The 12811-nt window shown below is 32.6% G+C and overlaps 1 protein-coding gene across 1 annotated transcript; it reads right to left on the reverse strand.

The window, feature by feature from the left end:
* Window positions 1–1195: 1195 nt before the first annotated feature.
* On the reverse strand, window positions 1196–11589 carry LOC108911437. The gene is made up of 3 exons (XM_018716375.2): window positions 11451–11589; window positions 5708–6525; window positions 1196–1795 (listed from the first exon to the last, which is right to left on the reverse strand). The coding sequence occupies exons 2-3, from the start codon at window positions 6472–6474 to the stop codon at window positions 1363–1365; spliced, it is 1200 nt and encodes a 399-aa protein (XP_018571891.1). The 5' UTR covers window positions 6475–6525; window positions 11451–11589; the 3' UTR covers window positions 1196–1362.
* Between the last annotated feature and the right edge of the window lie 1222 nt (window positions 11590–12811).

Here is a 12811-nt window from a genome sequence, read left to right on the forward strand (position 1 = left end):
AACAATTAAGCCCACGTTTTTTTTTATTTGCATAGAAAAATTATCATTTCTGATGTTATTTAGAAGCCGTTAAAGCAAAAATCTCAGATCATATGCGTTTTACCCAAGTATACCCTTTTTAAAACAGATACCGCCTGGATATAATATTACAAGAATATTTATGCTTATGCTTAAAAGTAAGAGCAATTTCTAAGCACATCAACAAAATTATTTACACTCCTTTCTACATCACCCGTGAGGTAGTGTTCCTGGTGTATTTTAGTTTTCCGTGGAGGCCTAATACTCTACAAATAAGAACAATTTAAATCAAAATAATAATAAAAATATATTTACCAAGCAGCAGCAACTAAACTGTATTTTTGGAGTTTTCCTGTATCCAGTGTCGCAGGAGTTGTTCTTGTTTTTTTTATTATTAGATTGTTCTTTTTGAACTATTGAGCTCACAAATTTTTATCCAAAACTATGTCGGGTCATAATTCTGAAGGCACGAATTGTAGTGTGGATACTTGTGAAAGTAACGTAAAGTTGGAACATGGAATTGGCGAATACAGTAGTTTCCACAGATTTTCAAAATATTCCCAGTCAAAAGTGGATTAGAAAGTGCTTTCGAAAAGAAAAACAAAATAAATATTTGCAAAAAAGTTCATAATTTTATAATGAGTGCGTTTTGTAGCTTAGAAAGTGAAAATATATGGAAATTTTATTGTATCTCTATCTATAGATTTAAACTAGTTGATCACAGGTTACAGAGAGAATTGTGTTTTTGTAGTTCTCTTATACATATTGTAAACTGTAAAAATGTTGCAAGTGTAATGTTTAGAAATATTTACTAGTGCAGAAATTAATAAAATTAGTAATTCAAATAACTAATATTGAGTTAAATGATGGAAATTAAATTAATACACAGATGACGTAATTCCCCCTCAGAAATGCTGCCATGCTATTAGATAAGTCAACGTCAAAGTTTGTAGGCAACCTACGACTTTAGCCATCTTGATTGCAAACAACATTATAGGCATTAGATAAAATGTATAACTTTATTTAATAGTAAATTTGAGAATTATCATAACATTTTTTAAACGCCATAAAACTGGAAAAAGTAATTATAAAAATATATATATAATAGGTATAAAAAATATGTTTCCTCTAATTCTAAAGACATGTTTTTTTATTTTGCATTCAAATTGGNCTTTATTTAATAGTAAATTTGAGAATTATCATAACATTTTTTAAACGCCATAAAACTGGAAAAAGTAATTATAAAAATATATATATAATAGGTATAAAAAATATGTTTCCTCTAATTCTAAAGACATGTTTTTTTATTTTGCATTCAAATTGGCCTTTCTGAACGCCTCAAAACTACTCCCTCAGCAAATTACTAAAGGAACACTCCTGTTCGTGAATATACATTTTTGTGGTACTTCCTGCGAAGGTACACCCCTTAGAGTCGTACTGGCAAGGCACTCTAGCATCCTTAGTTATCTCTTCCAGGGCATAGTTCCTTGATCTACCTAAAGGCTCTGCACACGAAGGACACTTCTCCAGTCGTGGTCTGCAAACATTGCAGATGGTGTGACCAATGGTGCATGTGAAAATCGGAGCTGCCATGTATGTCATGCAGTATGGACAACTGAGAACTCTTCTCAGAACCTCTCCATTGACATCGGCTGGAATGTTGCTAATGTTTGCGCATAGTTCCTCTTCTTCACATTCTTCCTTTTCCTCTTCTTCTTCGGTGGGTTGCCCATGATGCTCGGAGCTAGTTTCATTCGCTTTGAGTGTTATACGGTACCTGTAATAATATGATTTTTTCTGATTTACACTTCTTTTTAAGTAGATATTGTTAAGAGTTAAAAAATGTATTGTAATTCAAATTGGCTAAATTATACAAGGTCTGTTAGAAAATAACCGAACTTTTTAAAATACGCGGTAATATTGCATTGCCCATAACCTCTTCTGTAACCACATGTTCTTGGATTGTTGATATTTCATTTAGTTTTTGTAATATTGTTATTTAAGAGTATTAGTGACAATTTTTGTGCGACTTTCTGGAACAACAAGGTAACGTAAAATTTTGCATGAAACTGGAGAAAAATTTCACGGAAACGTTTTAACTTTTAAAACAAACTTACAGAGATGATACTCTGGGTCGTACGCAATGTTTCGAATGGTTTTCACGATTTAAAAGTGGTCATCAGTCAACTGAAGATGATTCTCGACCAGGAAGGCCTCTAACTTCAATTGAGGACTCTCACGTTCAGAAAGTCAGAGATCTGGCGTGTACCAATTACCGATTGACTGTCAGTGAAATTGCAGAAGAGCTTAGCATCTCAATTGGGTCATAAAATGGAATTTTGATTGAAAAATTGAACATGGATCGAGTTGCAGCAAAATTTGTTCTCCGTTTGATGACCGAATAACAGAAAAAAAAATGGGCAATGAATCTCCACGCCCCAAGAAAGCACGTCTTGATCTAATGTCAAAGCGATGCTTACTGCTTTTTTCGACTTTAATGGAATTGTGCATTTTGAATTCTTGCCTCATGGTGAAACGGTGAACCGTGTGTACTATCAAGGCAAAAAGAGACCATAATTGTAAAGAGGCAACTCATGGTTCTTGCACCGTGACGACGGACGCGCCCGCACATTTAGCTTTGTCAATTCGTCAGTTTTGTGCCAAAAATCAGATTCCTGCCTCATTCACTCTCCTTACTCTCCAGATCTGGCTCCTTGCGATTTCTTCTTATTTCCGAAATTAAAATCAGTAATGAAAGGACCCCGCTTTCAGACTATTGCTGACATCAAAGCACATTCGCCACAGACTTTAAAGGCCATTTGAAATAAAGCTATCCAGGACTGCTTCGAGAAATGGAAACACCGCTTAGAAAAGTGTGTGAATGGGGGAGAGGATTAGTTTGAAGGAAACAAAGACCAATAATGTATAAAATTAATAAACTTTAAAAAAAATAGAGGTCGGTTATTTTCTGAACAGACCTAGTATTCATTGTGTTTCACTTTGAACAGCTCTTATTGCTAGTTAAATAGCATATGTCTCTATTTACTGACGCCAATATTTCATTTCGGTGGCGTTTTGCTGGAAAGTACAATATTTATAATTTAGATATTTTGTATGTAAGTAAATTTATTATTACACCGCAATATTAGTGATTCCATATTTCATATAAAACATATTTTAATCAAAGTATTCTGAACATGGTTTAGAAATTGTGCTAGGTACCAGAATCAAAATTAAATTTTACTAGTTACCTAGTTCCTTATAAAAAAATGTGTTTTTTTCTTCTTCATATTCTGAAAAGCATATTTTTGAAGATGGACAGATGTTCAAATGAGTTCTGTTTGATATACCACTTTCATTACATTTTTGAATAAATGAATGAGTAACTTTTCGTAGCGGAATGTTTAAGAATCTTTTCAAATAGGAGTACTACTCTTTAGTGTTTCTAAACATTCCCTGTACTTTATTACAGCTTTTACGTAACAAAACAAATTAACTCCTTTTGGAACAAAAATTATAGGTCATACGGTCATATGTCATTAACTGTAGAAAATAAAATAATATTAAGAACCACTCTGTTTACAGTCCAGTTAACAAGGTCACAAAACTTTATATGACATTTCATTCCCGTGTTCGAGGGTGAGAAAAACGATGGCGATACTTTCGTAGACTGCAACCCTTGCGTACTACTATTATCAGGAAAAAAAACACCCCAATCTGTGAATAATAACAAATTATATTAATTGACACTAGCATACGCCGGACATACTTCCGGGGATTGAACCTACCCCCACCCGAAATAGGAAAATATACGAAAAATTTAAGAAATGGACTGGACAAGGCTTCATAAGGGTTTTCAAGGACAGGGATCACGATGGTGGCATTGTTTTTCTCCCCATTCTCATGTAAATACCCCCCAACGTATAAAACCACCTCGTTCTCCATTCTATCAGGCCTGAGCATGTGGACGCTTGTTCGATAAGGTTTTTATAAAAATATCAGCTAAATCACTTATCCGAGACGAAATAATTTATCAATGGTTATGGGAGGGTGGGGCGAAAGTAACACTACCACCTGCCTTCAGAAACCCTTTCTGAGCCTGTTTTTCCGCTTTTCGGGTGATTTAAGCATTGCGAGAAGGTAGTATCCAACCCTCGCTGGTTATAGGGTTGTTTTTTTACGTTGGGTATAGTTACGGGAGGGTAGGGTAAAAATAACACCACCATAGTGATCCCCACCTTCGAAAACCGCTATGAAACCTTGCCGAGTTCTTTTTTTTAAGTTATATGTATGTTTTCCTATTGCAGGTGGCGATAATTTAAACATCGGGGGGGGGGGTGGAGGGTGGAGGGTAATCGGTTCAGGGTGTGCTAGTGTCAATTAATATAATTTATTATTATTAACAAAAAATCCTATCCGACGATTCCTAACAAGCCCAACGTCAAAAACCCGGAAATTGAGGTGGTTTTTCCCCGGGACAGTATGCAGGTATTCCATTCTACAAAACCATCACCATCGTTTTTCTCACAATTGAAAATGGGAGGGGGAAATGTCTTTCAAAAGATCCTACAGACTTCAGATTTTTGTCCTCTTATTGGAACCTCACTAAATGGACTAGTTATAAGTATTTAAAAATTAGCTGGCTGCTATATAACGATATATATTTATTAAACGTCATACCTATAACATTATTCAGATGTTACAAATTGTATATTTTTGTAAATGAGAATGTATTTGCTTTTTAAAATGTATTCTTTTTTCTTTAGAAAAATTTTTGCAGTTCACAATTTGCAGTTAAATAATAATTTTAAATATTTGTAATTCACAAAAACATAGTGTGGATTAATGGAAATATCCTTGTGAAATTGGTATTTATTGTCGGATTTAATGTTGTTTTTTTTTGAGAGGTAGAACTTAGATGTTCAATTATTATGAAAACTCTCTTAATGTTTTTTTCTGTTGTCGTATTTGATAAAACTTAATGATTTTTTTTAATCTTACTACACCACTGGATTTTACAGTCCTCAATGGGTTATTACCAATGTTCATCAGAAAATGTCTGTTGCTAATTGTAAATTGATAATAATGGTATTTTAATAGTTTCTATTCCTTGCAAACAAAGAAAGCAATCTTTGGAATCATAAAAAAATTAAATAAACACGTAAAATGTTTATTGGTTTCTGCTTTTTAATGTTCAGTTTCAAATTATATAATGCTGTTTAATGTTATGGATGAACTAATTAATTATATTTACGAATAACAAAAACCACAAGTAAACTATGAAAATACAAAAATTGCAACCCCAATGCAATTTTTTCTGAAATCTCCCTTTTTCATATTATATCCATTAATTCTTATTTGATTGGAGTGTTATGCCTCAGTTATTCTCTCTTCGTACTTCTTTGATCGGATGTTTTTTGGGCATTTTTAATTGAAGTATTACCTCACCCCACAGGAAGTCTAATAAATAACAATTTGACAAAGAAAAAAGGCTAAGTACTCTTTGATAACTGAAAATATATTAAAAAGCATGTGACTTAATAGAATGTTCAATACATTCTATTAAGTCACATGCTTTCTTCTATCTTCCAAAAAAAGAGGAATTAAATTAAATAATAAATATATTTTTTGTAAGGATGCTTCCATCTAAAATGGTCGCACTGTATAATGTTAGATCTACGGTAAGTACCTTAAGTTTCCATCGGGGGCTTTCACGCTGTCAATTAATTCCTTCTTAAGTTTGCTGGCAAATGCACTTAAATCAATTTCACCACTACTGTTCCTTTTCGCAAAAGGGTGGTGTGGCTCGTTGCACTTTTTTCTGATACACATGTAACAATGCGATCGCTCATCGTAGCGAACTACCGGCAAATCATCGAAGTATACAGCAAACTTATCATCTGTAGAAGGCAGTAACTTCACACTGAAGTTGCTATATTTGCTACGCCCAGTAGCCAGTACTGATATTGAAAAGATCTCTTCCAAATGCATAATATACACTAAAAAGCAGTTGTTGTCTATTTGAGTCAGAAATACATAGTCAAACTGGATGTTCAACTCCCAAATCGAATCGATGGGTCTAATATTCTTCGAATGCCTGTCTTTGAAATGCTCCAGAAGGTTCTCCACTCGAACCACATCAGAACAGTTGTGGTAGTATATCGGACATTTCATGGTTCTATAGGGACAGTCTCGTTCGTGCTTCTCCACACTACCCCAGGCTACCTTCTTGTCGCATGGGGTGTAGGAACAAGGGAAAGATAAATGCTGAGCTACATCTTCGAATAGGCGAGTCCTGGTGTAAGTTTGGCATTTGACTTTATTGCACCTACCGCATTTGTAGAGTTCATTTTCCAATCCTGCGGACATGATGGGTGCAACCGATAGAAGATGGCCGCAGAGGCAGCATTTATGAGAGCTGATGGCGCCTTCTGATATAGAGAATTTCTTGTTCATCTTGGCCAGCGGTTGACCGACTTTGTCAGCAAAAAAATTCAACGTTTAAATCTGAAAATGTGCAATTTAAGACTTTAAAAGAAATTTTGAATGAAAAGGGATCAGTTTTTTAGATTATTTTAAGGAAAAAAGTGTCTTTAACATATACTTATTCTAGAATCCGAGATATAGGCTCGACGTCTCTGAAAAATATTTCATAGGTACATAGGTATATGTTTAGATTAGTTTAGTGTTTATTGACCATGTTAAATTGCATACAATATTTAAGGCAAGTCATATACACAAACAAAAAATGTATAGATATACACGAACAAAAATAAATTAATAAAAAACATATCACAATAAATATTACAAGCAATAAAACACAAAACGAGTGAAAAGAGATTATATAAACATCTTAGTCTAAGAAGGAGCGATAAGACCATTACTATAATGTATGCATATCAGAAAATTTTAAAAACTCATTAACTGAGTAGAAACAATGCGTAACAAGAAATGATTTTATTTTCTGTTTAAAATCACGAGTATTCAAGGACTTTAAACTAGTTGGCACAATATTATATAAATGGATATCTAAGGAATTTTTCTTTGATTTAGTCAGTCTATAACGTGGATTCATAAAATTGTCCGCTGATCTCGTCCCATAACTATGACATTGGGAGTGTGTAACATAGAGATGTTTCTGAGAATGAATTTCAAGGAGAGTGGCATATATGTAAAGACATGGTAACGATAGAATTTTAAGTTTTTTAAAAAGCGGTCGACAGTGTTCAGTATAGCTAGAATTAGTCATTAACCGTACAGCTTTCTTTTGCAACTTAAATATTTTATCGGACGTTGTGCTGTTTCCCCAAAGGATTATAGCATAAATCAAATGAGAGTGAAAAAGTGAATAATAACACATCATCAAACAGTCGTCACTCAAAAAGTGCTCCAATCTTCGAATTAAAAACAAGGTACTAGATAGTTTTGTTCTCAGTTTGTCAATATGGACATTCCACGTAAGAAATCATCAAGAATCACACGGAGTACCTTTGCAGATTTGCCTTCCGTTATATTTTTACGAGTTGAAAATATTAAATTGTACGTTTTACTGTCTATAGATTATTAGCTGAAAACCATTTCCGTGCTTTTTCAATCATTTTATCGTATAACGAGGAAAAACNGAAATCATCAAGAATCACACGGAGTACCTTTGCAGATTTGCCTTCCGTTATATTTTTACGAGTTGAAAATATTAAATTGTACGTTTTACTGTCTATAGATTATTAGCTGAAAACCATTTCCGTGCTTTTTCAATCATTTTATCGTATAACGAGGAAAAACTGGTCAAATTATAGGCAGACGTAAAAATGGTAGTATCATCGGCAAATAACGTGCTACGAAAAGGTAATAGGAATGGGAACACATCATTAACACAAATCATAAAAAACAAGGGCCCCGAAACAGAGCCCTGTGGAACTCCGTGAGGCATGTATTCGTGGCCTGAATAAGAATTGTTAAAGCAAACAATTTGTCTACTACTACTTAGGTACGACTGAATTAGTTTTAACGGTACACCTCGAATGCCATAGAAAGATAATTTCCGTACGAAAATAGCGTGCGAAACACAGTCGAAAGTATTCGACACAGGTCGCATAGTATTACAGAACAGTACTTGCCCTGTTCAAGACTCTCGTCTAAGTTTTCCACCATTTTACACAAAGCTTTAGTTGTGGATAATTTGCTTCTAAATCCAAATTGGTTCTGGCGAAAAAAGTTATAAGTTTCAAAATAATCCATTAATCTATTTTTCAAAATACGTTCCAGAACTTTTCCAAATAATGGGATAATTAAAATTGGGCGATAGTTGCCTGGCTCGTTAGGATTGCCCTTCATTAAAAGTGGTATAACCTTACTATTCTTAAAACAGTCTGGAAACACCCCATCTGAAAAACATTTATTGGCAAGAACAGTAATGGGAATGATAATCAAATCACAAATTTGTTTTAAAATTGGTGCATTTATACCATAGATATCAACAGCAAATGAATTTTTTAATTCCAAAATAGCATTTCTGACATCATCTGTCGTTACTGGTTTTATGAAAAATGAAGACGATGGGCATTGTATTTAACAATATCACATTAATTATGTGTTATACCAGGAAGTGACGTTATTATATTATCCGCTATACTGGCAAAATATCTGTTCATCTCATCAGCAGATTTTGAATATTCTCCAGTACCGTAATTCTGACGTCGCTCATAATAATTAATAATACGCCAACTATCTCTATTTTTATTATTAGAATATATTAAAAAATTATCAAGACACGTTCTTTTAGCACGTCTTACGCGTTTTTTATAATCACCTCGCAGTACTTTATATATTGCAAAATCCTTCGGATCCCTTGGTATCGAGCTAATTAGTTTAATCGTAGACAAGCATTCTGTGAATTTTCTTATGTCGTCGTTCATAAATTTAACTGGAACTTTATTTTTTAAACTCTTTTTGCGAGAGGAAAAATATGCAAATATTTCCAAACGTAGATTAATTAATGAAACAGGCTAGTAATATATCGTAAAAGTTTATTGAATTTTTATACAATAATTATATCGTCGCAATCGTGTTGCTAGAGATGGTATAAACAGTTTAATTATCGAAAACATGCATATTTGTTATAGTAATCCTTAAGAACAGGCAAATACAAATTTATTATTGCAGTTAACTATCAGCTAAGGATTCTTATTAACTTTTAATAGGTTTAAGTTATTTTTGACTTTTGACATTTTCATTTTTATAAGATCAGGGAGAGATGTCTTGGAAATGTATTTTAGTACCACGCAGAGAAGGAAGTTTTTCTTGACAAGGAATAACTTTCATTACCTATTGACCTCATTATTTGAGTTCAATAACTGCTACAATATTGCCCAAAATTCAAGTTATTTAAATAATATTAAAATTTCAGAATATGACTAAAAATATTTTTTAATTAGAATATAAAATGAAACTTAAAGTGTAATTATCTCTCTGATTGCGATATCATTTATTCCTAATTGTATTTGAAAAATATATACAGGATGTCCGGAAAGGTCATGTCAAAAATGAAGCGGTATACAGGGGAGGTCAAAATAGATGTAGTACTTCATGAAAAAAAAATTCCTACTGGGTTTCCTTGTTGAGTTATTCGCCTTCAAAGAAAGAAGTTTGAAAGACAAATTCCTTCGAAGTCGTTACCATGACAACAATAAAATTTGGGCAATTAAAATAACTCATGATATTGTTCATTTCAAAGTTTAAACCGATATTCAATATGCCTGGATTATACAGGAGAATTATTATCATTTAAACTTATATATCTTGGACAGCGTTGCTTTGACATTTTTCTTTCATAGTTCGACTCCCCTCACACGTTGTTTAAAAAAAGGTATACCGTATATCAGTAAATATCTTGTACCGTTTTTGAGAAAATCTTATTTTATTAACAACATACATGTATTATATCAAAAATGCGATACTAAAATTTTGTAAAAATCTTGGTTTCTTTGGAAATTGAGATAACTATCAACAAGTATGCATAATTAGTAGTTAGATTTTTGTCATAAATCATTTTGTTGATTCATCTAATGTACGAACTTCTGAAGTTGGCCGGATTTACGCCAACCGCTTTCCAAATAGAATTGCATATTTGAAGTGAGGAAAATTCTCATGCTATTATTCAGACAAAACACCAACAAATATTTATCATTAATGTAACATATGGATGGAACCAAATGGTATCTTTGTCTTGCACATGATGGAGCAATTAATGAAAATTTATAATTTATGTATTCGTTAATAAACTCTGAAGTTTCTCTTATGACTACTTATTTAAAATAGATACATTGTTGAAATCAGGAACAGACAAAATTTCTAAAAATCGATTAATATATAGGGTGTTCCATTTAAAAAATCATAGGTTTAGTTCGTATCTTTGGAACGCCCTGTATAATTTATATTTTCATAAACTCGCTAAACTCACAGAAACATTCCCTACAACTTTTATCTTAACTAATTTTGTCTAACTCAAAAAATAAAAAGTTAAGGGGGGTAAAATGTTATATGAATAACCCTGTACAGTGAAAACGGTGAGACTTAGACCCTTGCTTTATTCGGAAATTCTGAATTATTTATTCAGTTCTATTTGTGGTTAAAGTTTGATTCACTCGTACTGAAACACCCTGTATACTTTAATTAGTTAGTTAGTAGAGAGACAGGAGTTGTTTTAATTTATTTTAGTGCTTAGTCTAAATTATCATTAGTACAGTATTTATATTGAAATTTAGACACATATTAATTAATGATACATTAAAAATTTGGGGCGGATCTTAAAGGCTGAACAATTGTTTCTCTCACTAACTAATTAGTTAGTAAGACAATTCTTATTATGTCACTTCTGAGTCAAAAATTATATAATATTAATAATACTGGCAACAAATGGAACTGTTTAGTTATTAAGTAACTTAATTTTTTTATTCGTTTTTATGTACCTACATACCTATTACAAGAGATCTATTTGCGCACCTCTTTTTAACTAAGATATGTTTTTATTTGGTTTACGAACTTAAATCTGTTTATTTAAATTTCATATTTTAATGGGTGGTAAAATAACGTTCAACTTACCACTTTTATTTATTTTAGTCGTTTTAATTTGAAAATCAGACCATATTAAATATTTTAAAGAATGAAGTTGTATTTATTATAACACATTGTTAAATATATAAAAAAATAAATACACAAATGTTTACACCATTGAAACATTAATAATTGAGAGCAAAACCACAATAAGGAAAATTTGTTTCTACAATGGTTAGGTATTTATCTGCTATTAATTTAATAAACAAGCAAGATAAACTAACAAAGAATGATACATTCCTCAATCGATTTAGTTTTATCACAATTTATAATAGATTCTCGGTGTTCGCTGTTAAAACATTATAAACATATTTGCCTACCTGATAATGTTAGCGAATTAATTATTTTCTGAGAACTAGTATTAAAACTACTTGCATTACTGCCACCACTCCTTAGTTACACTTTTAAATTGTGGATTGTTTTCTCGACGTTCAACTAGAGAAATGAGACTACGTTTGCAGAAACGGTATGGTTCTAATTTTATCTTATCAGCCACAGTGGCGTATTTATGCAGAGTAGGACTAATAAGAATATGAAAATTAGGGCCGTTCACAACAATAAATACAATAATAAGAATTATTTGTTCAGTTGATTAATTCAGTTAAGTATATAGTCGAAATAATTTAAAGTTGACATTTCCTATAATATATCACAGATTTCAGAGAAAAGATAATTAATTTCTTTATACAGGATGATTCAGAACTTATCCAAAAAATAGTTTTAGTTTTTACAGGGTAAGGGTACCCTGTACAATACAATTTTGTAAAAAAGATTCAAACAGGGCAATTCAAAAATTATTTTAAAATACACTTCTGGACGGCACTTGAAACAGGTCCACTGTAAAACCTGACCTTACGCAAGGCAAAGCATGCAGTCGGCGACCGGCACGGCGGCAAAGTGCAATAAATAAGGAATAGATAAAACATTTAAAGAATTTCTTTCCCAAGAAACGAAATAAATAAAATTTTGTGAAACTTATTTTATATGAGCAAATTCAACTAGTTTTGCCGCAAATTTGACATATCCGATGTTACAACAACTGTTCAACATTTTATCCACCGACGCCACAGTGGGGCAAAATCCCAAAAAGCTGGCCAAAAGTCAAAAAATAAAGTTTCTCATTCGGTCATTTTTACTGTTGGATTGGCTAGAGTAATATCCCAAGTCTCAGAATCCATTACTATTAAGCCTAAAACAGACGTAGCGGTTTCTGCCGAATCGGCTGCCGAGTCGGTCGTTGAAGCGGTTCATCCTTTATGTCACTTCCATTGAATGAAATCACAGACCACCTAGACTGGCTTATAGAGCGACTTTGGTGAAAACACTTTGGAGCCTGATTTGGAGCCCAGCGTTCAGTCGTGTCCTAGCATTTGACTTATACGCATCGCTGTGATTTCGATAATTAGACGTTTTATGATGGGCAAGTGTGTTGTAGAACATTGTATAAATAGAAGTGATCGAGTTGGTGAAGAGAGGCGAAAAGTTTCCTTCTTTAGGTAAGCAAAAAAAAGGAATATATAAAAGGTAAATATGTACGCCATTTTTCGGTTAACGTCACAAGTTTCCAGGGTTAGCTTTATAATTTTGTTCGCCCACATAGTGTAGTGATTAACGTGATATTGTTATTATAAAATAATGAATGAATTACTGTAAAATATTTTTAGTAATTATTTACTTTATG

This window comes from Anoplophora glabripennis, unplaced genomic scaffold (genome assembly GCF_000390285.2).
Source record: "Anoplophora glabripennis isolate ALB-LARVAE unplaced genomic scaffold, Agla_2.0 scaffold672, whole genome shotgun sequence".
NCBI lineage: Eukaryota > Metazoa > Arthropoda > Insecta > Coleoptera > Cerambycidae > Anoplophora > Anoplophora glabripennis.